Source organism: Lutra lutra, chromosome 16 (genome assembly GCF_902655055.1).
Source record: "Lutra lutra chromosome 16, mLutLut1.2, whole genome shotgun sequence".
Lineage (NCBI taxonomy): Eukaryota > Metazoa > Chordata > Mammalia > Carnivora > Mustelidae > Lutra > Lutra lutra.
In genome coordinates, this window is record NC_062293.1 from 47,564,679 (window position 1) to 47,586,292 (window position 21,614).

Sequence of the window (21,614 nt, forward strand, 5' to 3'; positions counted from 1 at the left end):
GGGGATGGAGGAGAGAACCTGTGGGCTGCCCGCAAGGTGGGGAGCAGATCCAGTTTTTCATGGGGCAGAGCAGCAAGGTCTGGCCAGATGTGTATCACTAGGACCCAGATGTCACTGTATGGCCCTGGCAGGTCATTGTCTGTCTGTGAACCTCAGTTTCTTCATCTGAAGTTTGGGTATGCAAGCTTGGACAGACAACCATAAAGGATACTGCAGAGGGTCAACTACAGCCTTGGCATCTGAGCCAAGCTGGGCCTGGACCCAACCAAGTTCTGTCCCACTCCTCCATCACTCCACAGTCGATGCCCATCACCAGTCACCAGACATGCCAGCTCCAGTGACCTGGGCAGGGCTGGGAAAGGAATTATTCATTTCCTGGCCTTCAATCCCAGATCCTGGGCTTGTTGCCTGTATGTTCCAGGCATTCTGGCTGAAACTCCAGTAGGCCTATGGGGCAGAGGGGTGGGTGGGTAGTGGTGAATGCTGTGGGTTTCCCACCCCTCTTAGAGTCCCCAGTCATTCTTCTCCCACCTCTGCTCCCATGATCTGCCCACTGGGAAACTCAGACTCTGTATCCAAAACCTTGAAGCCCAAAACCTTGGGGAAGGGGAAGGAAGCCCTGCCACAGGGGAAGGGACACAGGCAAGTTTTATATTCTGCATCCCCTGACCTGTAAAATCTCTAGGAGGACTTCATTGGAACAGAGTGTCCCTTCATTGAAATAAAGGTTTGAAAAACATACTACAGGGAAGTTGTAGAGGCCTTACTTCCTGGGAGGGGGCTGAAGAAACTTGACTTCTCAGGAGGTATGCTGGCTGGAGGGCTACTCCCCCTTCCCCTCAGAAGTACAGAGGGGAGCACGAAAGAAGGGACATTTGTTGAGCACCTACCGTGTGCTGAGCTGGCCATTGACTTGGAAATGTACACCAACGCAATTTCTAGGAAACAAGAATTATCTCCTTGGTAAAGCTGGCTTCCAGGCAAGAAAATGGGCCACCCTGGGAAGGGTAAACCCCTGATGCTGAGGTGCACAGGTAGGGGCTGGGTGACCCAGCAGGCCCTGTAGGCAAGAGCTCGCTGTCTGAGGACACCTCTGGGCAGGAGTCTGTGTCTCAGAGCAGTATGTGGGTTTCCACCCTTAGAGGCCAGGAACTCATCCTTTCAAGGGGAAAAGAGGGGCAGCTGTACTCAGATCCCACTCTCTTCTCCTGTTACCAGTGGAGAAACTAACGCTCAGGTGCTCAGCCAGGAGTCACATAACAAAATGGGCAAGGATCCAGGCTTCCTACCCCTTATCAGGGCTCTATCCAGGATACTGAAGAATCTGCCATATACCCCTCAGGGGTCCAGAGCAGAGGCCCTGCCTTGGCCTGAACCCGACTCTTCCAGACCTTGGCAGGAGGGAAGGCCAGCAGCTTCTTTAGGGGCCCAGAGGATCCCACCTTGGGTCAGGCTTTATTCAGACTGGCTGCCCAAAGAGGAGAGAGGTGAGGGCTTGCCTAAGCATGCCTCTGTGCTCCCCAGATGTTCGTGGTAGCTGAGGCTGAAGCGGGCTCCTGCCGTTTGCACGAGTTCACCATCTCAGGCACCACTTATGCCCCGGAGGGTGAAGTGTGAGTGCTGGGCAAGGGGGTGCAGGTGGGCAGGGTTCCCCAGTGACCTGGGCTACACCAGAGAGCTCAGAGAGCTGTGAGTGGGCAAGGCTTCCTGGGGTGGGATCGAGAGGCCATGCACCTCCCAGGGATGGGGCCAAATGCCCTTGTACCAAGACCCAGCCCCACAGGAGGCAGGCGGAGCGGCTCGTGCGCTGTGGGCAGTTCGATGGGCTGGTGGAGCTGGCGACGATCTGTGCCCTGTGCAATGACTCAGCGCTGGACTACAATGAGGTGGGACCCAGCTCTCTTCTGTGACCTCACTAGTGCCCAGGTACCCAGGACAGACCCTTCTCCCAGAGTCTCAAATCTCCCAGGGTTGGCAGTCCCTGCCCCTTTGGAGTGCCACACCCCAGGAACACTGCCACCCCTGAATACCCCCACTGCCCCTCCTTTTGCACACTGGCTTTGAAGCTGTGCCCTAGGGCTCTTGGGCTGTGGAAGACTAATGTAAGGGACTGTAGTGCCAGGGTGTCTAGAGGAAGAGATTTGGGAAATAGGACTAGGGAGGGTGTTTAAAGTAGAAGACACAGCCCAGGAAAGGCCCACAAGTCATAACCTGATGTGATGCAGGCAGTGAATGCCCTTACCTGCTGCTGAAGCAGTGGAATGGAACATGCATGAAGATACTCCTGCCTGGGGAAAGGACTTGACCAGACCAAATCACATTCCATAATAAACTGAAGGCAGTAGACAGCCACCGAGCAGTTTTGAGCAGGGAAGTGATATGGTCAGAACTGCATTAACAAAAGATCACCTGAGCTTCTGTGTGGAGGATGAAACAGATGGGGCAAGACTGGATTCAGGAGCCCCTGTGTGGTCCTCCAGGTCAGAGAGTTGTTAGCTAGGGCTTCAGGGAAAGGGAAGAAAGCTTGGGTTAGAGATTTAGGATGGGACTTGGTGACTAGTTAGATGAAAGAGAGAGAGGGTACCTCCTGGTTGCTGTCCTGGCTGGGACAGTCACTGGAGTGGCAAATATAGGGAGAAGGGGAGGTGACTTGAGGCTCACTAAGGAACCAAGTCCAACAGGCAGCCGTTAGATATGTGGGCTTGGAGTTCAAGGGAAATGTCACTGCCAGGCTGGGCACTGGAAGTCAAGCACATGAAAAGTGGGGAAGCAGGGGATATATGAGGCCTCAGGGAGAAAAGGTGGGAGAGAAGGAGCAGGGCCTGGACAGCAGAGTCTAGAAAGAGGAATGTGGGGAATCTGGGGAAGGAGGCTAAGAAGGAGCCTGCAGAGAGTGAGGTGGATGGCAGGAAGGATACATGTTTACTGATGCCTGGGTGGGCAGGGGGGTGGCGTGGTCAGAAGGGAAGGGAAGTCTCAGTGTCAGACACTACCCAGACCCCATGTCATCTGGACTGGGGAGGGCCCCACTGGCTTGGTTCAAAGGAGGTTAGAAGTAACTGTTGTCTCCCATCCAAGTACTAACCGGGCCTGACCCTGCTTAGCTTCCGAGATCAGACGAGATCGGGCGCGTTCAGGGTGGTATGGCCATAGACAGTGGTAAAGGGAGCTCCAGGGGTTAGGGAGTGAGTGGGAGGTAAGGCTTGGGGGTCCCCTGGAGGAGACCCTGCTATTCACACCCTGTATTCTGGGCCCCACCAGGCTAAGGGCGTGTATGAGAAGGTGGGAGAGGCCACGGAGACGGCTCTGACTTGCCTGGTGGAGAAAATGAATGTGTTTGACACCAACCTACAGGCCCTATCGCTGGTGGAGCGAGCCAGCGCCTGCAATGCGGTGAGCAGAGTGAGGGCTCCAGCCACAGGCCTCGTAGCTGGGCTTCTGGGCATCTAGAGAAGAAAGAGAAAAGAACAAGGTCTTGGGAGGTCTCTGGGAGGAGGACGGACCTCAGACCCTAATAAGACTTGGCTAAAGAGAAAAGAAAGGAAAAGACTAAGTGTGGGCAAGGACCCAGAGTTGGGAAGTGCACAGCATGGTCAGGAAGTGACAACCTTGTGGCATTTCTTAGGCTGAAGAGGGAGATGGGGGCTCAAACATCAGGGTGAGAGAAGGGATAGACACCATCCCACAGGCTCTTTTCCAGGCAGCTGGAAAGAAAACAGTTAGGGCTCCTGGTTCTGCCCCTCACATCCTGACCCTTCTGACCCCTATAGGTCATCAAGCAGCTGATGCGGAAGGAGTTTACTTTGGAGTTCTCCCGAGACAGGAAGTCCATGTCCGTATACTGCATACCTACTAGCCCTGGCCTGGCGGCCCAGGGCAGCAAGATGTTTGTGAAGGTGGGACTTGCCTAACTGGCCTGGGGCTTCTGTGCATGAGGAGTCCCTGGGAGATCTGATCTTCAATCCTCTGAAGAGCTAGTGACTACAATTATGGGGGACAGAGGGAGGTGTGAGGCCCATTGTCAAAGCAGTGAATCTGGAACGAGGGTGGTCAGCCCGCCATGGGGAACTGGGAACAGGATCTAGTCTTGGTGGAGATAAAGCCAGAGCCAGGCACCAAGGCCTGCCACTCACCGTGGTCCCAGCTCTAGACTGAGAGGCACTGCCTTGTCACATGACTTTGGGGTCTCCTGTGCTCCTCCATGGGCCTCAGTCTCCCCATCTGAATGGCAAGGTTAAGCTGGAAAGTCTCAGAAGCCTTTCACCTCTGAATGGGGTATTGAGGTAGTTGGTGCCCATCTTTGGTGCTACATGCTCTGGAAACTGAGTCCTAGGGAAGGAAGTTTCTCATCTAGACTTCTGCCCATTGCAGGGCCTCTCACTGCTTTTCATCCTGAAGTAGGAATGACAGCCCTAACTTCACATTGAAATGGAGGTTTTAACCCCTTTTGAAATGAAAAGGCTTCTGTATTGGGATCTCAGGCCACTTTGAAAACTTAGCATTTGGGGTGCCCTTTGGAGGAGAGGGAGGAGGCATTGATGGAGGGTTCAGAAGCTATTCCCAAGGTGAGAATAGGAGCAAGACCCCAAGGTGAGACTCCAAGGCTGCTGAGGAACCAGTCACCCCCAAGAATACCTTCCCAGAGCCACACCTTCAGCATGGCTCTATTTCTGGTCCCCAGGCAGGGCTCAGCCTGCCTCCCATTGCTGAGACCCCTACAGAATTAGGATCCCAGCAGTACTGGATTGGCAGGGTGGCAGTGTCTGTAGGAGGGCTGCCAATTCTATCCCCACCTCCCCAAATGCTGCAGCAGACCTTCTCAGCCTTGAGTTGGTAGGGGGAGGGTGCCATCCAATGGTCAGCCACAACCCCCATTCCTTTTGGGTTTCCTCACAGTGAGGTCCCCTTGGTTCTCACTCTGAACTTTCAAAGAATGGACTCTGGTCCTTATCTCACTTTGTGTCCTCTTGGATGGCCTTTTCCCATTCCTGGGCCTCAACTTCCTCAGTTGGGCAAGAGGGGAAGGAAGGGGTCCTGACTGACAGAGTTGCCTCTCCCCTCCCCCATGATACAGGGGGCTCCTGAGAGTGTGATTGAGCGCTGCAGCTCAGTCCGAGTGGGAAGCCACACGGTACCCCTGAATGCCACCTCCAGGGAGCAAATCCTGGCCAAGATTCGGGACTGGGGCTCAGGCTCAGACACATTGCGCTGCCTGGCGCTGGCCACTCGGGATGCACCCCCACGGAAGGAGGATATGCAGCTGGACGACTGCAGCAAGTTTGTGCAGTACGAGGTGGGTGGCAGGGCAGAGCCCCTGGGCTGGGAGCTGTATGTCTCCCTCCCTGCAAAGGCTGGGCAGGTAGAAGGTTGAGCATGGGCCCAGACCCCACTTGCATCTGCCCCCTCCCTACAGACGGACCTGACTTTTGTGGGCTGCGTGGGCATGCTGGACCCCCCAAGGCCTGAGGTGGCTGCTTGCATCGCACGCTGCCACCAAGCTGGCATCCGTGTGGTCATGATCACAGGGGACAACAAAGGCACAGCTGTGGCCATCTGCCGCCGGCTTGGCATCTTCGGGGACACAGAGGACGTGGTAGGGAAGGCCTACACAGGTCACGAGTTCGATGACCTCAGCCCTGAGCAGCAGCGCCATGCCTGTCGCACAGCATGCTGTTTTGCCCGTGTAGAACCCGTGCACAAGTCCCGGATCATAGAGAACCTACAGTCCTTTAACGAGATCACTGCCATGGTGAGGCCACAAGATGGGAGCCTAGTGCAGGTGGGGAGGTGTGGAGGGAACCCTGGCCATGGAGCTTAGCAAGAGCAACCCATACAACCTCTGCCTCTGATTCATTCTTATTTTTTCAAACATTTGATTACCAAAAAATCTCAAACACAGAAAGAAATGAAAAAATAGTTTTATAGCAAACACCTGTAATATCTATGATCTAGATTCTACAAGTAACATTCTATTTGCTTTGCAAATACCTATCCATCTATCCAACCTTAATCCATCTTTTCTTAAATAAATTTCAAAGTAAGTTGCAGATGTCAGTACACTTCGCTCTCACATAATTTAGAATGCATGCTCTAGAGAGCAGCATTTTTTTTTGTGGTTCTATTTTTTTTCCTTTTTGAGGCAAAACTTACATGCAATAAAATGCACAATCTTGAGCATATCATTCATTTGATGTGTTTTGATAAGTGCAGACACACCTTTGCATGTCATCCAAACCCTTATCAGGATGAGGAACATTACTACAGACACAAGAAGTTCCTTCATGTACCTTCCTCATCAGGCTCCCCTCTCACAACAGGCCATTTTTTCACCAAAAATTGCCTGTCCTAGATTTTCATATGAATGGGATCATATAGTATGCACTCTTGTGTCTGGCTTTTTTCTTTTGAAATTTATCATGTTTTTTGGGTATCAGTAGATGACTGCTTTTTTATCATTAGTAGCATTCCACCATGTAAATATAACCACAATTTATCCATTCACCTTTGGATGGACCTTTTGTTTGGGCCCAGTTTTTGTCTCATTCTTGATTACAGACCTATTTGCAACAGTGATTTGATTCTTGACCCTAGTCTCACTCCTGACCTGGCCTCTGTTGACCTTCACCCCCATTCCTTCATCTTGACTTTAATGTTAACCTGTGACCCAGTCTTGATCTTGACACTGAATTGGTCATCAATCTTGACTACAGTTGTAACCTGGTTCTTGACTTTATTTTTGACCTTCATGTTGACTTGGTTCCTGACCTTGAACTTGACCATCTTAATCTGATTTTTACTTTGAGCTCAACCCTGTTATCGGCTGCAGTCTTGACCTGCACCCTGACCTGATCCTTGACATTGATCTTGACCCCTAACCCAATATTTTATGTAGACCTCAACTTTAAATGGCCTCTAATCTTGACCTTGACTGCATCTCCAACCTTGACTGTGACATCACTCCTGATGTGGACCATAAACTTGATTTGGCATCCGATTTTGACTTGAACTTTACCTTAGTCTAATTTTTAGTTTTGAACCTGAATCCAGTGTTGACCTTGACCTTCACCTTGGCTCCAAACTTTGCCTTAACTATCACGCCTACCTGGTCCTTTACATGAGCCACAGCCTAGACCTCATCCTTGACTTAACCTTAATTTTGTCCTTAACCTCGATTTCATCTTCTATACCACATCCAACCTGAATTTCATCTCCACCATCATCAGAGATCCACCTTCTTTCCCAAGTCCACCTCACCAAGAAGATGAGAACATTCAAACTGATCTTCTCTTCAAAATTGTGCTGGTCTGCAACCCTTGCCTTCCCTTAAGCCTCATCCCCAGCCCAATCTCTAAGTTCATATTCAACCTCACCATTTTTCTATTCAGCTGTCTGCTTCCTTGGGGACATCTCCTGGGTTTGGGGATAGGCTTAGTTGAGGGGAGTCAAGAAAGGAGAGTGAAGTTCCTTAGGCATGATCCTACCTAACTTGGCCCCTAGACTGGAGATGGGGTGAATGATGCCCCAGCTCTGAAGAAAGCAGAGATTGGTATTGCCATGGGCTCTGGCACAGCTGTGGCCAAGTCGGCAGCCGAGATGGTGCTATCAGATGACAACTTTGCCTCCATCGTGGCTGCAGTGGAGGAGGGCCGGGCCATCTACAACAACATGAAGCAATTCATCCGCTACCTCATCTCCTCCAATGTAGGCGAGGTTGTCTGGTGAGGCCCTGTATTTCCTCTTCCCAGCCCTCTGGATGAGCTCTAGGTCACCAAGGGAAATGCCTGATCCTGGGATGGGGCTATAGGGATGGAGGGACACATATCCTGCTCTGGCTGGGGCCTTCTAGGATCTCACCTCAAGGAGGGCAGGGGCAGGAGCTCCTCATCATTCCTCCAGAGGCCTTGGTGTACATACTCCAGCCCCCAAGGAGGTGCCAAAAAAGTCCCCTATCACCCTCTAGCCATGACTCCCACATTCAGAGTTGGCAAGATGTGAGAACTAGCTGCTCTTCAGGGCGGTAATGTGTTTACATGTGTACATGAATGTGTGCACACAGCTGAGTATGAGCATGATGTGTGTGTACCCAAGTGAAAAGTGTGTATACACATGTGCATGTGTGCTTTTGTGAATCTTTGGGCATACATATAAGCACAGAGGATTTGTGCCAGTATATAATTTGTACATTCTTGAGTTCATATGTGAGAGATGCCTATGGGGAATGGTGAGCACGTTTGCCTGGACATATGTGAATTCTGCCATCTCTATATATCCAGATAAGCATCTAGGTACTTGTGTTTGTGTGATTGTGTAGCCTGTGCTAAGTTTTGCTCCTGTCTGGAAAAAAAAAAAAAAAAAACCCTGTGTATGTACTTAGGCATGTGTTGTCCACATGCATACATGCCCTAAAGGAGTTATGGCCTAAAGAGGAGAGGCCTAAAGAGCAGATTTGTCCAGGCTCCAGAGCTGAGATTGGGAGCAGGAGTGACTGAGTGTGGCAGGACCATGCACACACATCAGAACTAGCAAAGTGAGATGGGGCTCCTGTGGAGACAGTAGGTGAGCTTCCCAGCCTGGGGTATGAGTAGGAGCAGAACCCTCCAGTTGCTGGGGACTAGAGCCTATGACTCTGGTTCCAGCATCTTCCTCACGGCAATTCTGGGCCTCCCGGAAGCCCTGATCCCTGTGCAGCTGCTCTGGGTGAACCTGGTGACAGATGGTCTACCTGCCACAGCCCTGGGCTTCAACCCACCAGACCTGGACATCATGGAGAAGCTGCCAAGAAACCCTCATGAGGCCCTTATCAGTGGCTGGCTCTTTTTTCGATATCTGGCTATTGGAGGTGAGTGGGGCCCTCAGTGGAGTTTCTTGAGAGTTTCTATCATTTAGGCTTACAAAGTACAGATAGTATGACTGAGCCTGGCTTATGCCAAAAGAAATTGTGGACTCATCCAATGGGAAAGACTAGGGCATGCCTCAGGTATGGCTGGATCCAGGCCTCAGTATTGTTGGCACATTTTGGCTCTGCCTCAACTCCATGCTTAGGCAGGTGCCCCTTGTAGTGGAAGGATGGCTGCTGCAGCTGTAGCCCTCATGTTTACTCCATTATAACCAAATTCAACAGAAGAGAGAGCTATCCCTCAGTAATATGATAAAAGTCTCAGGCCCATTCTTGGTCCACATTGGGTCACCTGCTTATCTCCTAGCTAATCACCATGGCCAGGGGTGTGGCAGATGCTGATTGCCAATAAGGGCCCACCATTGTTACTAGGGACAGGTGCTTGCAAACCACGGGGCTCAGAGAGGGAGAAGGTGGTTCCCTGACAGAAATTCAGGTGATTATTAGGAAGGGGAAATGGTTGCCAGAAAACCACAGCTAGCCACTATAGCCAGTTTCCTCCTGTCCTCCTTGCAGTGTACGTGGGCCTGGCCACAGTGGCTGCCGCCACCTGGTGGTTCCTTTATGATGCCGAGGGACCTCACGTCACCTTCTACCAACTGGTAAGCAAGGACGGCCAGGGACCATGTTGGGATTATTTCTGAGGAAGAACTCACAGCCCAAGTAGTTGTTGGAGTTCCAGGGGAAAGGCATCTATAACCCCATGGTTGGCCATGGCTGTCCCTCCCTACCCCCATACACATACATAGACATCCACCATCTAAGGAGCTGATCTCAGAAGCCACTGGAAACTACTCAGGAGCAACCCAGCTCCTGAGCCAGAGAAGTGATTACTCCTTCTCCCATTCATTTGGTTAGGGGGCTAGCAAGGGGCGTAACTGTGCAGAAGTATCTTACCTTTGTCAGGGAACCCCTGATAATTGAGGGGTGTAAATAATTGAGGGCTCAGAAATATGAACCCCTGAAAGGTAAAACTTCAGGCAGAGGGTCGAAGAAAGGGGACTGAGAGTGGGAAGAAGGAATCTGCCAGGCTCCTCCTCCACCTCTGTAACAACACGCTTCTCAAGAAAGGGATCCACTGATCTCTTAAAGTCACCTGGTTAGCAGGTGCCCACAACAGAGCTAGCTTAGCTCAGCATAGCTCTAGAAGCAAGCAAGGAGACCCCTCAGCAGCTGTCTGTCAGTCTGTCCCTCTGTCTGGGCATTTCCTTTTTTTATTTTTAAAGATTTATTTATTTATTTGAGAGGGAGAGAATAAACATGGGGTAGAGAGGAAGAGGGGAAGGGAAAAAGAACCCAAGCAGACTCCATGCTGAGTAAAGAGCCCAATGAGGGGGTAGATCTCACAATGCTGAGATCACAACCTGAGCCAAAACCAAGTTGGGCACTTAACTGACTGCGCCACCTGGGCACCGCTGCCTGGGCATCTCCTTTACCTCAAAGAATGTTTGCACCAAATCTAGCAAAGCCAGTTTAAAGCTGAGAGCTGCAGGGATTTAGGATCTTCTTCCTCTGAGTGTACCTGTCTTTGTTACCTTCTTGTAGATAGAAGAGCTCAAAGGGGGTACCTGACCCTTTGCCATGTCACTGGCTGTCGTCCCTGGGAGGCTCTGTGATTGCGGGCATTATTGCAGTATTCCCATCTAGGTACAGTTAGCTCAGGGACACTTTCCTGGTACCCACTAGCCCTCAAGCATGTGGGCTTTCCGTCCTGGCAGCAGGGCAGAGCACAGGCCCACACTCTCATCCCAAAGGCTGATGCCCCCCAGCCCTTGGCAGAAAGACAACTCAGGCCAGCCTCAGGCACCCTCTGCTCATTTAGCTCCTACGGGAGCTGCAAGGTATAGAGCAATGGTGTGCTGACCATCCTGTCTCTGCCTTCTTCCAGCACTCTCTCTATTACCCTCCTTTATCAATAGATCTCAAATGTCCCAGGACAGCCCACCCCCACCCTGATCTTTCTTCTGAGCCTAGTCCTATATATCCAGCTTGGTATCTTCTCTGGAATGTCCTACAGGTCCATTGCACTTACCAAAATCAAACCTATCATGTTTCCCCAAATAATCCCTTTCCTTTACCCCCATCTCTGTTCTACTCTGATCTGGTCACCCATGCCAGACAGCTGGAGGTCATACCCCACACCACTACTCATTAGTCCCCAGTCCCATTGGTGCCACCTTAGCAACTGTCTTCAGGTTATTCCATTTCTCATTTATCCGTCTGGCCAACAAATGGCTAGTAAACATCGACTGGATGCCAGTCACCAAGCAGACCAAGGCTCTGCAAAGACCTGGTAAGAGCATGGAAGTGGCAGTCACATTTTAAGGTGAAAAGCTTCAGCCGGGGACCTGGGTGGCTCAGCTGGTTAAGCGACTGCCTTTGGCTCAGGTCATGATCCTGGGGTCCTGGGATCGAGTCCCACATTGGGCTCCTCCTGCTCTGTGGGGAGTCTGCTTCTCCCTCACCTTTCAGCCTAGTATTCCCCATCTTGTGCACGCTCTCTCTGTATCAAATAAATAAATTAATAAATAAATAAAATCTTTAAAAAGAAAACAAAAGAAAATCTTCAGCCAAAAATATACAGGTTGCTATGGGACTTGGAGGTGGTCAATGGTTAGACGTAAGGTAGAACTTTCAGCTTCTGTTGTTGGAGTTTCAGCAGAGCTGCCTAGAACTGCCCTTGATCCCTGAAGGAAGCTGTCAAAAGGCAGCAGAGTGGTTAAGAGCACAGAGCATGGAGCCTAGTTCTGCCTCACACTGGCTGTGTAACTTTGGACAGTCTATTTAACGTCTCAGTTAGTTTCCTCATCTATAAAATGGGTAATAATGGTCCCCGCCTCAGCCTCATGAGGCTATCAGGAGGATGAATGGAGTGATTTCCTGTAAAGTGCTTAGACCAACATTTGGCATGTAGTAAGAGTTGTGTAAGTGTTAATTATATTAATGAAACACAGAGAAGGCCGTGTAGGATAAGGTAAATAGGAAATAGCCAGGGAAGCAAAGGGAAGGAGTAGGCAGAACAGTGGCGTCACCCAGAGAAAACAAACCCCCACTCCCACAAGGCTCACAATGAGCCTATGAGACCAAAGTTCCAGCCCTGAGTACCTTCTAATAAACAATTCAAGAGGCCACACCATGACTCATGACCAGGGGCACAATGCTCAAAAACCCAGAAGGTCTGAATGGGCAGGGTGTTTCTCTATAGCAACATCTCGATGTGATCCTGTTTGTCTTTTTTTCACCCTGCACATGCATAAGGCTCTAGGCTTGCACAGGCTCAAGTGGGAGGTGTGTACACTGCATTCATATGCACATGTCTGCGTAGGCCATTAAGATCTGGGAAAGTGGGGCCTGACCAGAGTGGTACAATAAGAAGTGGCCCTTGGTCCTCCTGTTCTCTGGGTGGAATCAAATTTCAGGACATTTTCTTTGCTCTATGATCAGTGCCAAATAAAAACATGCACTTGTTCCAAGTACTGGAGCTTGATTTTGGAGAAACTCTCCCTGTTGATTTAAATGAGACAAGAATCTCCATCTCTTTGTTAAAATAAGAAATCTCAACAAGCCATAGTCTTTTTTTTTTTAAGATTTTATTTATTTATTTGACACAGAGAGATCACAAGCAGGCAGAGAGGCAGACAGAGAGAGAGAAGAGGAAGCAGGCTCCCCACTGAGCAGGAATCCAGGACCCTGGGATCATGACCTGAGCCGAGGGCAGAGGCCTCAACCCACTGAGCCACCCAGGCACCCCAGCCATAGTCTTTTAGAAATTTTCATCCTGCATGAGAGAGAAGAGGAAAGTGCTAGTGGCCCCTTCTGGCTGACAGTCACCTTACCCATATTTATGGAGTGTGGGAAAACGGATCTATTTACTGGACAGGAGCTCAGACAGCCTGTCATCATATAGATTTCTCTATGAGGGTGGATCCAGTTTTTAAACCTTTAGCTGAAAAGATCTCTGTGTTCAGATGATAGTCCAGAGAACAAATTTATGTTATTGGAAGAAGGAAGCTGTTTAACTGTTACAAACATTCACACTCATCCCAGTATTGTGGAAGAAAGAGTAGTTCTAACGCATGTCCCCAGCTCAGCATCTTATCACAACAGAATCTGTAAGCGAAGTCTATGAACAGGAAGAACACTGTCCCCTGGGACTGCAGCGGCAGTGGCCACATCCTTTATAGAGCCCTGAGATCTTCTTAATTATGAAGAACCCATGTAGTAAGCCTGCACCTAGCAATTCATTAATCCACATTGTAAGCAAAAGGCGAGTCTGGTAGAGCTCAATTTCAGTGGCAGAAATGGAGGGAGATACGAATGGAATCTTATTTAATAGCAGGGATTAGGGTACATGCAGCCTTTTCTACCCACCAAAGGTGAATTCTATTCAAGCAATTTGGCTGATTGGCTTTCATGTACATTTACTTATTCCATGGTCCCAGTAAGTCACCACCCCCACTCCTGCACCTCCAATATTCCAGGCACCTTCAGGGTAGAGCCCCCATATCCTCCTCCCTCTCAGCCCGGGGCCCTCTTCTGTCCTCCCCATCCTAATGCTAGCTGCTCTCCCTCTGTCCCTCCATACCCCTGCCCCACAATGGCCTGCCTTTCTCTCCAGCACCATGTAGCCCCTCCTTGGGCCCCATCCTTGATCAGTGCCCCTCCTTGGGCCCACCGCATGGCAGCACTTTGCCCAGTGGTTGTATTATGTTCTCAGATGGGGGTTGAAGATGGAACTAGGCTTCCCTCTTCCCACACACTGGCCCCTCCCCTGATCACTGTTTTCCCTAACCCCACCCCCACCCCACCTTGGTGCCCTCAGAGGAACTTCCTGAAGTGCTCCAAGGACAACCCACTCTTTGCTGACATTGACTGCGAGGTCTTCGAGTCACGCTTTCCCACAACCATGGCCTTGTCTGTGCTGGTGACCATTGAAATGTGCAACGCCCTCAACAGGTGGGCTAGGCAGAGGGGCCTGGAGCTGGGGCTGAGAGAGGGGGAGTGAGGCCTAAGTTGGGGGGCTGAGGGTCAGTCAGGGCCCAGGTCTGAGGATTGGGATTAGGGCCTAAGTGTCAGAGGGTCCCAGAGTGGCTTTTGAGAGTAAGTGGGGCCAGAATTGAGATCTAGGGAACAAAGAGGGCCATGATCGGGGCCTGAATAAATAGAGGGGCCAAGATTGGGTCTGAGGGACAGAGAAAGGGCATCCAAGCCCTGGGACAGGCCACTGGGGGCTGAGCAAATAACTGTGACCCACCCCTTCTGGCTACACCGGCCTCCCAGAAGTGCTCCAGCCTATAGGCCCAATTAGGGAAATGCTGAAGCCCAGGCCGCCCCCACCCCTCTACATGGGTGGATGGCTGCCCACAGCAGGGCATGCTCACATCTGGGCCTGCAGTGAGCACCCTGTGCCCTTGGCAGTGTCTCAGAGAACCAGTCGTTGCTGCGGATGCCACCCTGGCTGAACCCTTGGCTGCTGGCCGCTGTGGCCATGTCCATGGCCCTGCACTTCCTCATCCTACTGGTGCCACCCCTGCCTGTGAGTTTCCACCCTGCCCCAATCCTCTTCTGTGACAGGGTCCAAACCCTCCTGCAACAGCCTGGCCCTGGGTTAGTCAGGGCCCTCTCTGGGCCCTTTTGCATGGAGGACTGGGAGTGGAGAGATCTTAAGGTGCTTGGTACAGATAGCTTGTTTCTTGGGGACCCTCAGATTTGGAGAACTGAAGAGGCAGGGATAAGACCTCTTGCTATGGGGCACTCTCCCGAGGCCATGGTGGGAGGAGACTATGTTCCTCCCCAGTGCAGAATCTCACCCATTTATCAGACAGGACCAGGAAGATTTGGTAGTTGGGTGAGAGCGGGGGGAGGGCAGGCACTTCTGGTAGAGGAACCAGGGTAGACAAAGACCTGGAGGTGGGACCTCAATGAGCATCTTGAACTTGCTCATGAGGAGTCCATTGTAGCCCAAGTGTATGAAGCAGATAGATTGTGGGGGCATACCTTTAACCACACCTCCCCCCGCCGCAGCTTATTTTTCAGGTGACCCCACTGAGTGGGCGCCAGTGGGTGGTGGTGCTCCAGATATCTCTGCCTGTCATCCTGCTTGATGAAGCCCTCAAGTACCTGTCCCGGAACCACATGGATGGTGAGTGGAAAGCTCCAGACCCTCCCCACCCTGCTTGCCTCCAGCCTGCTTCCCTGCCCCCCTCCCTGCCTGCTTCCTCTCCCAGGCTGCAGCCTCCCTGTCTGTCCAGGAAAAGAAGTATTCTTGGATCAGCAAGTGGAGGACAAGGAGGGGCTCTGCTCTGGTGACTAGGGCCTGTGGTATCAGCAGGGTCTTATGCTATAGGGGCCAAGAGCACTGCTCAGAGCCCTGCTCCCTCCTTCTCCTCACTCGCCACCAACCCTGCATGGCCAGGCCCCCTGTACCCTCCTTTGGGCCTTGGCCTCTAGCTCCTCTGAACCCAGCCTGTCTTTAGGCAGGCATTCTTAGGACAGTCTCCCGGGCATGGAGTGGGCAGCTACTGACCACCTCTGGGACCCCAGACCACACTGGATTGGCCTCTTTGGTGTCACCTCATAGGAGGGTAGAAGAGGGGGTTCTCTGTTTCTGAGCTCACAGCTCTGGGTCTGCCTTAATCTGGTACTGGAGGGAAAATGGCAGAGTCAGGGTTGGGGGCAGCGTCGCGGGGGGGGGGCTGGGGACCCCTGCTGGCAGAGGAGCCTCTGAGAATGGATGATTCTGAACCTCCCGAGGGTGAGGGAGCCAGGATCTTCTCACTGTCAGAGCTGCTTAGAGTGAGAAGCAGGGGCAAAAAAAAAAAAAAAAAAAAAAACCTCCCTGTTCCTGGGAATGTGAGCCAAGGCAGTAGCCCCCAGGCCAGGCTGCTGCGGAGGGTCTTGATTAGGCCCAGCAATGGCCAAGGTCTGCCCTGGAACAGCTGGGTCCTTGAGGGCCATCTCTGGCAGGAATGTGTCCCAGCTTCGGGAGGGAGCCTGAGTTGGAGGGTCTATAAATAGATCACGTGCTTGTCATTCCATAGGGGCCAGGGCAATCAATCGGCTCCTATCTCCCACGCTGGCCAGTGCTCCTGGGTGCTGCAAACATTTTATCTTATTAAGGAGGCCAAAACAAGTCAGCCTCCTCTCTCTGGGGAAGCTGGCCCACCACAGGTCTGTCCATAGCAGACACGCACAGAGGGGCTCACCTGAGGGTAGAAGTAGGTACTCAGCCAATGCAAGACCTTGTTAGAGCACATGGGTGAGGAAGCAGGAAGCAAGGCAAGGCATTTTGCCCCCTGTATGCTTCTTTCTGACCCACTCACTGTGGATACTCCTAGGGAGCTGAAGAAGGTGAAATAGGTCGATCACCTAAAACTCCGTCCTCGGGAGCCCAGGGCCTCCACATTTCTGGCTGAAGCACAGAGGTGGTCTACCAGGAAATCCACCCACCAACCTTGATCACACTAACTCACCTGAGAAGTCAAGCTTCATTGGCAGCTCAGGCAGCTTCTCTGTCTTCCTTGAGAGCTTTCCCTAGCAGCCACAACTGCCAAGGAGTTCAGCACATTTTCTTAAGAAAACTTAGAAAATTTCTTTGCCAATGGAGAAGAGCCTGTGTCTTGGGCACTGTTCAGTCCCCGCTGCTGGATGGTGGAGGATTTGGGAGGGGGCTCCTAACAGGCTGGGGCAGGTTGGAAGGAGCAATCCCTGCTGGGCCAAGTGTTGGAGGTGATTTCTAGAAGAGACAAGTCTGAGCAGAGGTTTGAAAGGGGAGGATGGAACTTGGTGGAGAAAGAGCTAAGCAGCATGGTTTGGCGTCTCTAGTGGGGCTGGGTGCTCAGAGTGCAAGGTAGAGAAGTAAGGCTAGAGTGTGAAAAGGGCCTTGAATGCCAGGTTAAGGACTCTGGACATTATCTTCAAGGCAGTGAGAGCCACAGAAGTGTGGAAGCATGGAAGGGACTGGGATAACATGGAGGACACATGGGAAGGGCAAGGCAGGGAGGCTGATGGGTTGTGTTGAGCTGATCTGAGGGCAGACACTGAGTCCAGCCCAGAGCAAGCTGGTTCTGGGCAACACCTCCACCTCCACCATGAACCTGAGATGTTGACTATGGTCCTGGTGAGGCTTGGCTTGAAAGGGTAGTGCCCTGCTCTAGGTAGTGGCTGTGTGGCCCACAGGAAAGACTCAGGCTGGGCATGTGTGGCCACATCTGAGAAGTGGAGTGGTGTGTGCCTGCTATAAGCCAAACAGCTTTGCCCTGTGTGGCTGCAGTCCCTCGGGCCTCCTAAAGCCGGATGGGGCGGGGGTGAGAGAGGGGACCCTGTTGCATTCCCAAGCCAGCCTGGTGGCCTTTTAGGGAAGTTTTGCTGAGGCTTGATGCTTGCAGCTTCCCTCTGATTTATGAGGGATGTGTCCTGGGGAGAATTGCAGATGCCCAGTCAGCTCCAGGGGGTAGGTGAAGGGTGGGGGTCTCCTTGCCCCATTTCTTGGCTGTACCCAGTTGTGGCTGAGCAGCTATGAAGCAGAAGCCAGTGGGCCAGACTGAAGGGAGAGGAGGCCTGGAGAAACTAAGTGGGGACAGATCTGGGAGAGTCCAGGATACGAGGTGGGCTTGCATTTTATTCTGAAGACAATAGAGAACCACCAAAGGGGATGATGGCTTGGATTTGTAGTGTGATGCCAGGGAGTGTGACGGTGAGGTAGGAGGGGGCTAAGGGCAGGGCTGAGAGGACTTGAAGCCTGGGGGCAGCAGGACAAAGAGATGAACTCAAGAGGTGTAGGTAGAATCAGCAGGCCTGAGTGATGAGATGAATGAAGAATTGATATCACCAGATTCTGGATCTCATCCTACTGGGTAGTTAACCTCCCAAACTAAAAATCCAGAGGAAAATATGCCCTGGGCTGGGCTGGAGTTGTTGATAGAACATGTGGAATGGAAGAAGCCCAGTGGACTTCAGAGAAATGTGTCTGGGCAGCATCTGGATATGTGGGGCACATCAGGAGACACAGTGGAACTGGGGATCCCCTGATGAATGCTATGGGAGAAAGCAGCTGTCCCAGGAGAGATGGAGGATGGAAGGAGCTAGAAGGAATCAGTGTGGATACGCACTGTCACACATACATCTCTCAGTGTACTCTTGGGTTTTTCTTCCAGAAGAAAAGGACCAGAAGTGAATTCTGGGAACAGTGGACTCTCCGGTGTGTACCTCAGACTGATGATGCCCAGGCCTTCCCCTCTGCTCTCCACACTGCCATCATGCTCATCGCTTGCTCACCAGGCCCTGCCAAGAGTCTCTGTTCCTCCTTCCATACACACAGGGGCTCTGTAATTCATGTCTTTGGGACTCTCCTGGGAAGTTCACCTATGAAGCTCTAGCCCAGGAGCTACAGCCTGAGTGGGGGGTTGCGGGGGGATCTGCTCAGAAGCCAGAGCTGACAGTCAATCCAGACATGCAGAGCCCTCTACCCCCAAATCCATGAGAACACTCTGGAGTAGGCACACTCTTGCTTGGAGGCTGGGCATTTACTTGGTGACTGGTGCCTCTACACTGATGGAGGACTCCCAGAGTTCTTGCCAGCTCTGACCTCTTGCTTAGTGACTGGTCTGGGGCCTGGTCAGTAAGGGAGTGAAGTGGGGGAAACATCTGGGCCCAGCTGTGCACAGCAAGGGCAGACAACCCCCCTCCACTCTGTTTCCACAAACAGAGGGCTCATGAGGGCTTGAGCCTCTTACTGTTTATATGTACAGGGGATTAAAGGGTCAGAGAAAGGGACATGGTAGTAGGGGAAGGGGGCTGGGCAAGGATCCCCTTCCCAGGAGACAGCTGGCTTGCCTGCCTTGCTCTGGGCACTCCCAGACTCAGAGTTCCTGTCCTAAGCAAATGAGACATGCCAAGTCTCTCTCGGTGCTGCCCAGCCTGCCAAGCAGAGGACGGATTTGCCCTTCATGTCCCTGGTGCCTAAGAACCCAGACATCCTTGGGTACCTAATCACTGTGCCCTTTCAGCCCAGCCTTGTGTGCACCATCCCACAGTCTGCATGGCTGGGTGGTTCTGAGTGCCCTAGACTCTTGGCCTCACTCTTTGCCCCCAACCCTACATCCCCATGTGCTGAAAGGATGTCAATAAGAATGGCTATTTACCCAAGAGCACTTCCTTTCCCTCCCTCCTTGGTGGAGGAATGCCTGTCAGATCATGTCAAATGATGGGAAAAGTGTTTGATGGACCCAAATGTTCTTTTAAGTCAGCTTTTGCCCCTTTGGCAAAAATTAGGCAAATGGGCTCCAGGTACCGTGGCCTCTTCTTCTCCTCCCTCCCCTCTGCCCTCAAAGTCTCCAGAGAGGCCGTAAGAGATGCAGGGTTGGGCAAGGCTCCCCTGGGAACCAGCCCACAGAGATTCTCTGTTTCTTTCCTGCTGGAAGGAAGGCAGTCTTTGAAGTGTGGGAGGATGGCAGGGCTCTGTACCCATCTGTTGACATGCAGCCAGTAGAGAAATAAAGGTTGAGTGCCTGGGGCAACAGAGGACTGTCACCTTCTGTTTTCCTAGAGAGTGGTTCCACCATCCGCTTGTGTGTCCACCTGGGTTCCCACAACCCACACCCACTCACATCAGGAAACTGGAGCCAAGGTCTGGGGTTCCCACATTGCCAGCCAGGGATTGCTCTCTTCTTCTGAGACAAGACCCAGGAGATGCACTGATTTCCTGACCCACACTCAAAGGGCAGATGCACGACTCTGCTCACAGAGACAGCACTTGATAGTTTGTGTATGTGTTCAAAGCCCTTTGCACATGTTAAGATTCAAATGTCGTCACTGGGGAAACAGGCTGGGAGGGGTTCATGATGGCCTGGGGCAGGGCTAGGCCTAGAGCCAAAGTATCAGGGGCCTCTAGCCCTGACCATTCCCTGGGTCCTACATCTCTCCCTGAGGCTTCTCTCTCTGTTTACTTGCCCTCTTTGAACCCCAGGATGCCATCGACTTCTTGCCCTCCTAGGCCCAGCTCAAGAACACCTCCCCAACTCACATTGGGGACTTCCCTCAACTCACATTGTCCAGAGACCTTGGAGAGGTTGCTTGGTATTAATTCCTGACTCACCCAGGCGGCCCTACTCTCTAGGAGCAGGGGCTCTGTGGCAGGAATAGCTGTGTGTCCCTGTCTCCTTCCTCTCCTTCCTCTGGACGCTAGATTCACTCAGGAAGTTTCTGTATCTAATCTTCCGCCCAGCTGCCCTGCAAAGGGAAATCAGGCCCTGCCCACAGAGCCAGAGGCAGGACTGTCTGTGTGGTTTGTGGGGCTCAGTACAAAATGAAAATGTGGATCCCTTGTTTAGCAATTAAGAGTTTCCTAGCAGTGAGAGCAGAGTATGAAAACAAAATGCAGGGCCCTTCTGGGCACGGGGTTCTGTGCAGCTGCATAGGTGCTATGGCTGGAAGAGACAAAACCCACCCTCAGGAGCTCCTGGGTTTTATTTCGGGGAAGGGCAACATTTGGTGCATAGTTCACAGTGGGAGCCAAGGATGGGCAGAAGCCTTCTTCCTTCTGCAGTCCATCCGTTAGGCCTCTCAGATCCCAAAACCATTCCATACGCCTCATCTCCCTGGGCACCCGAATGACTCCTTGAGACGGGCCAGGCAGGGGTTAGGGCCCCATCTACAGATGAAGACCCCAAAGCTCTCTGAAAGCCTGACTGTCTAGCTGGCTCCATCATGGCAGACAGACAGAGCACGGAGCTGAGATGGGCTTGGAGGGTTGGCTAGGAGACAGGCCAGCTTTGCTACTCCCATCAGCTGCTGGAGCTCATGACCAGCCTGCACAAGTGCAGCCCTGCCAGCCCACAGCATGGAGCCTGACAGGTCAAGATTGAGCAGCCAAGGTAAACAGAGGTTTCCTACCTCACAGCCACTCACCCAAGAGGGAATTCCAGGGCAAGCCCTGGCACACTTCTCACTGGCTCAGGGAGGGCAGCTGCCAAAATGCCCAAGGCCTCACTCTGTCCCCTCCATTGGCCCATGTTGTATTATTTCCCATGCCTCCCATACTGTACCCCACAGAGGGGTAGGAGAGACTCTGTTGGGCTTCACTGGGAGGAATGGAAGGGCAAAATTAGGAAATGAAGACCTAATCCCCACACAAAGAGCTGAACCCTGGCAGCTTTACTCATCATAGCCCCAAACCGGAAACAACCAAAATAACCATCAACAGGAGATGGACAAGCTGTGGTATGCCCACACAACAGAATACTGCTCAGCAATCAAAAGGAGCAGACTACAGCTATATGCCACAGCGTGGATGAAGCTTAACCCCTTGTGCTGAGTGAAAGAAGCTCGTACTGTGCAATTCCACCTCTGTGAATTTCTAGAAAAGGCAAAGCAAATCTGTAGTGACAAAACAGACCAGTGATTGCCTGGGTCGGGGAGGGATTGGCAGCGAAACAGCAGGTGGGAACATTCTAGGGTGACAGATGATGATGCCAGGGGTTATATGCATTTGTCAAAACTCATTAAACTGTGTGCCTACAATGGGTACATTTTACTGTACATCAATTATACCTCAATGCCGCTTCATTTAGAAGAAAGGAAAGAAAAAGAAAAAAAAAAAAAAGAAGAAGAAAGGAAAGAGGTAGGAGCCAGAGGAGGGGGGTGGGCATGTGGCTGTCATGTGGGTTAGAGGTTTCAGCAACCTCAGGAGGCAAGGAGACAAGCCTCCCAAGGGGTGTTC

The 21,614-nt window shown here is 51.9% G+C and overlaps 2 protein-coding genes across 9 annotated transcripts in view; one reads left to right on the plus strand and one right to left on the minus strand.

Moving 5' to 3' along the window:
- Positions 1–21,614, minus strand: part of LOC125086968 (ATP-sensitive inward rectifier potassium channel 12-like) — an 874,374-nt gene that overhangs the window by 134,045 nt on the left and 718,715 nt on the right. The gene's annotated exons all lie outside the window — the stretch shown is intronic.
- The window catches only part of ATP2A3 (ATPase sarcoplasmic/endoplasmic reticulum Ca2+ transporting 3), a 39,807-nt gene that overhangs the window by 14,797 nt on the left and 3,396 nt on the right, over positions 1–21,614 (plus strand). For 2 of the 6 annotated variants that reach the window (XM_047706679.1, XM_047706683.1), the window contains 13 exons: positions 1,525–1,613; positions 1,784–1,886; positions 3,262–3,393; positions 3,771–3,896; positions 5,075–5,293; positions 5,414–5,749; positions 7,498–7,718; positions 8,637–8,839; positions 9,413–9,498; positions 13,719–13,852; positions 14,315–14,432; positions 14,921–15,038; positions 18,052–18,213. In XM_047706679.1, the coding sequence (XP_047562635.1) occupies positions 1,525–1,613; positions 1,784–1,886; positions 3,262–3,393; positions 3,771–3,896; positions 5,075–5,293; positions 5,414–5,749; positions 7,498–7,718; positions 8,637–8,839; positions 9,413–9,498; positions 13,719–13,852; positions 14,315–14,432; positions 14,921–15,038; positions 18,052–18,071 (1,905 nt within the window). In that variant the 3' untranslated portion in view covers positions 18,072–18,213. Of the gene's footprint in view, positions 1–1,524; positions 1,614–1,783; positions 1,887–3,261; positions 3,394–3,770; positions 3,897–5,074; positions 5,294–5,413; positions 5,750–7,497; positions 7,719–8,636; positions 8,840–9,412; positions 9,499–13,718; positions 13,853–14,314; positions 14,433–14,920; positions 15,039–18,051; positions 19,418–21,614 lie in introns of those variants that run through there. The other 4 variants (XM_047706680.1, XM_047706684.1, XM_047706682.1 and 1 more) reach the window with 4 other exon arrangements.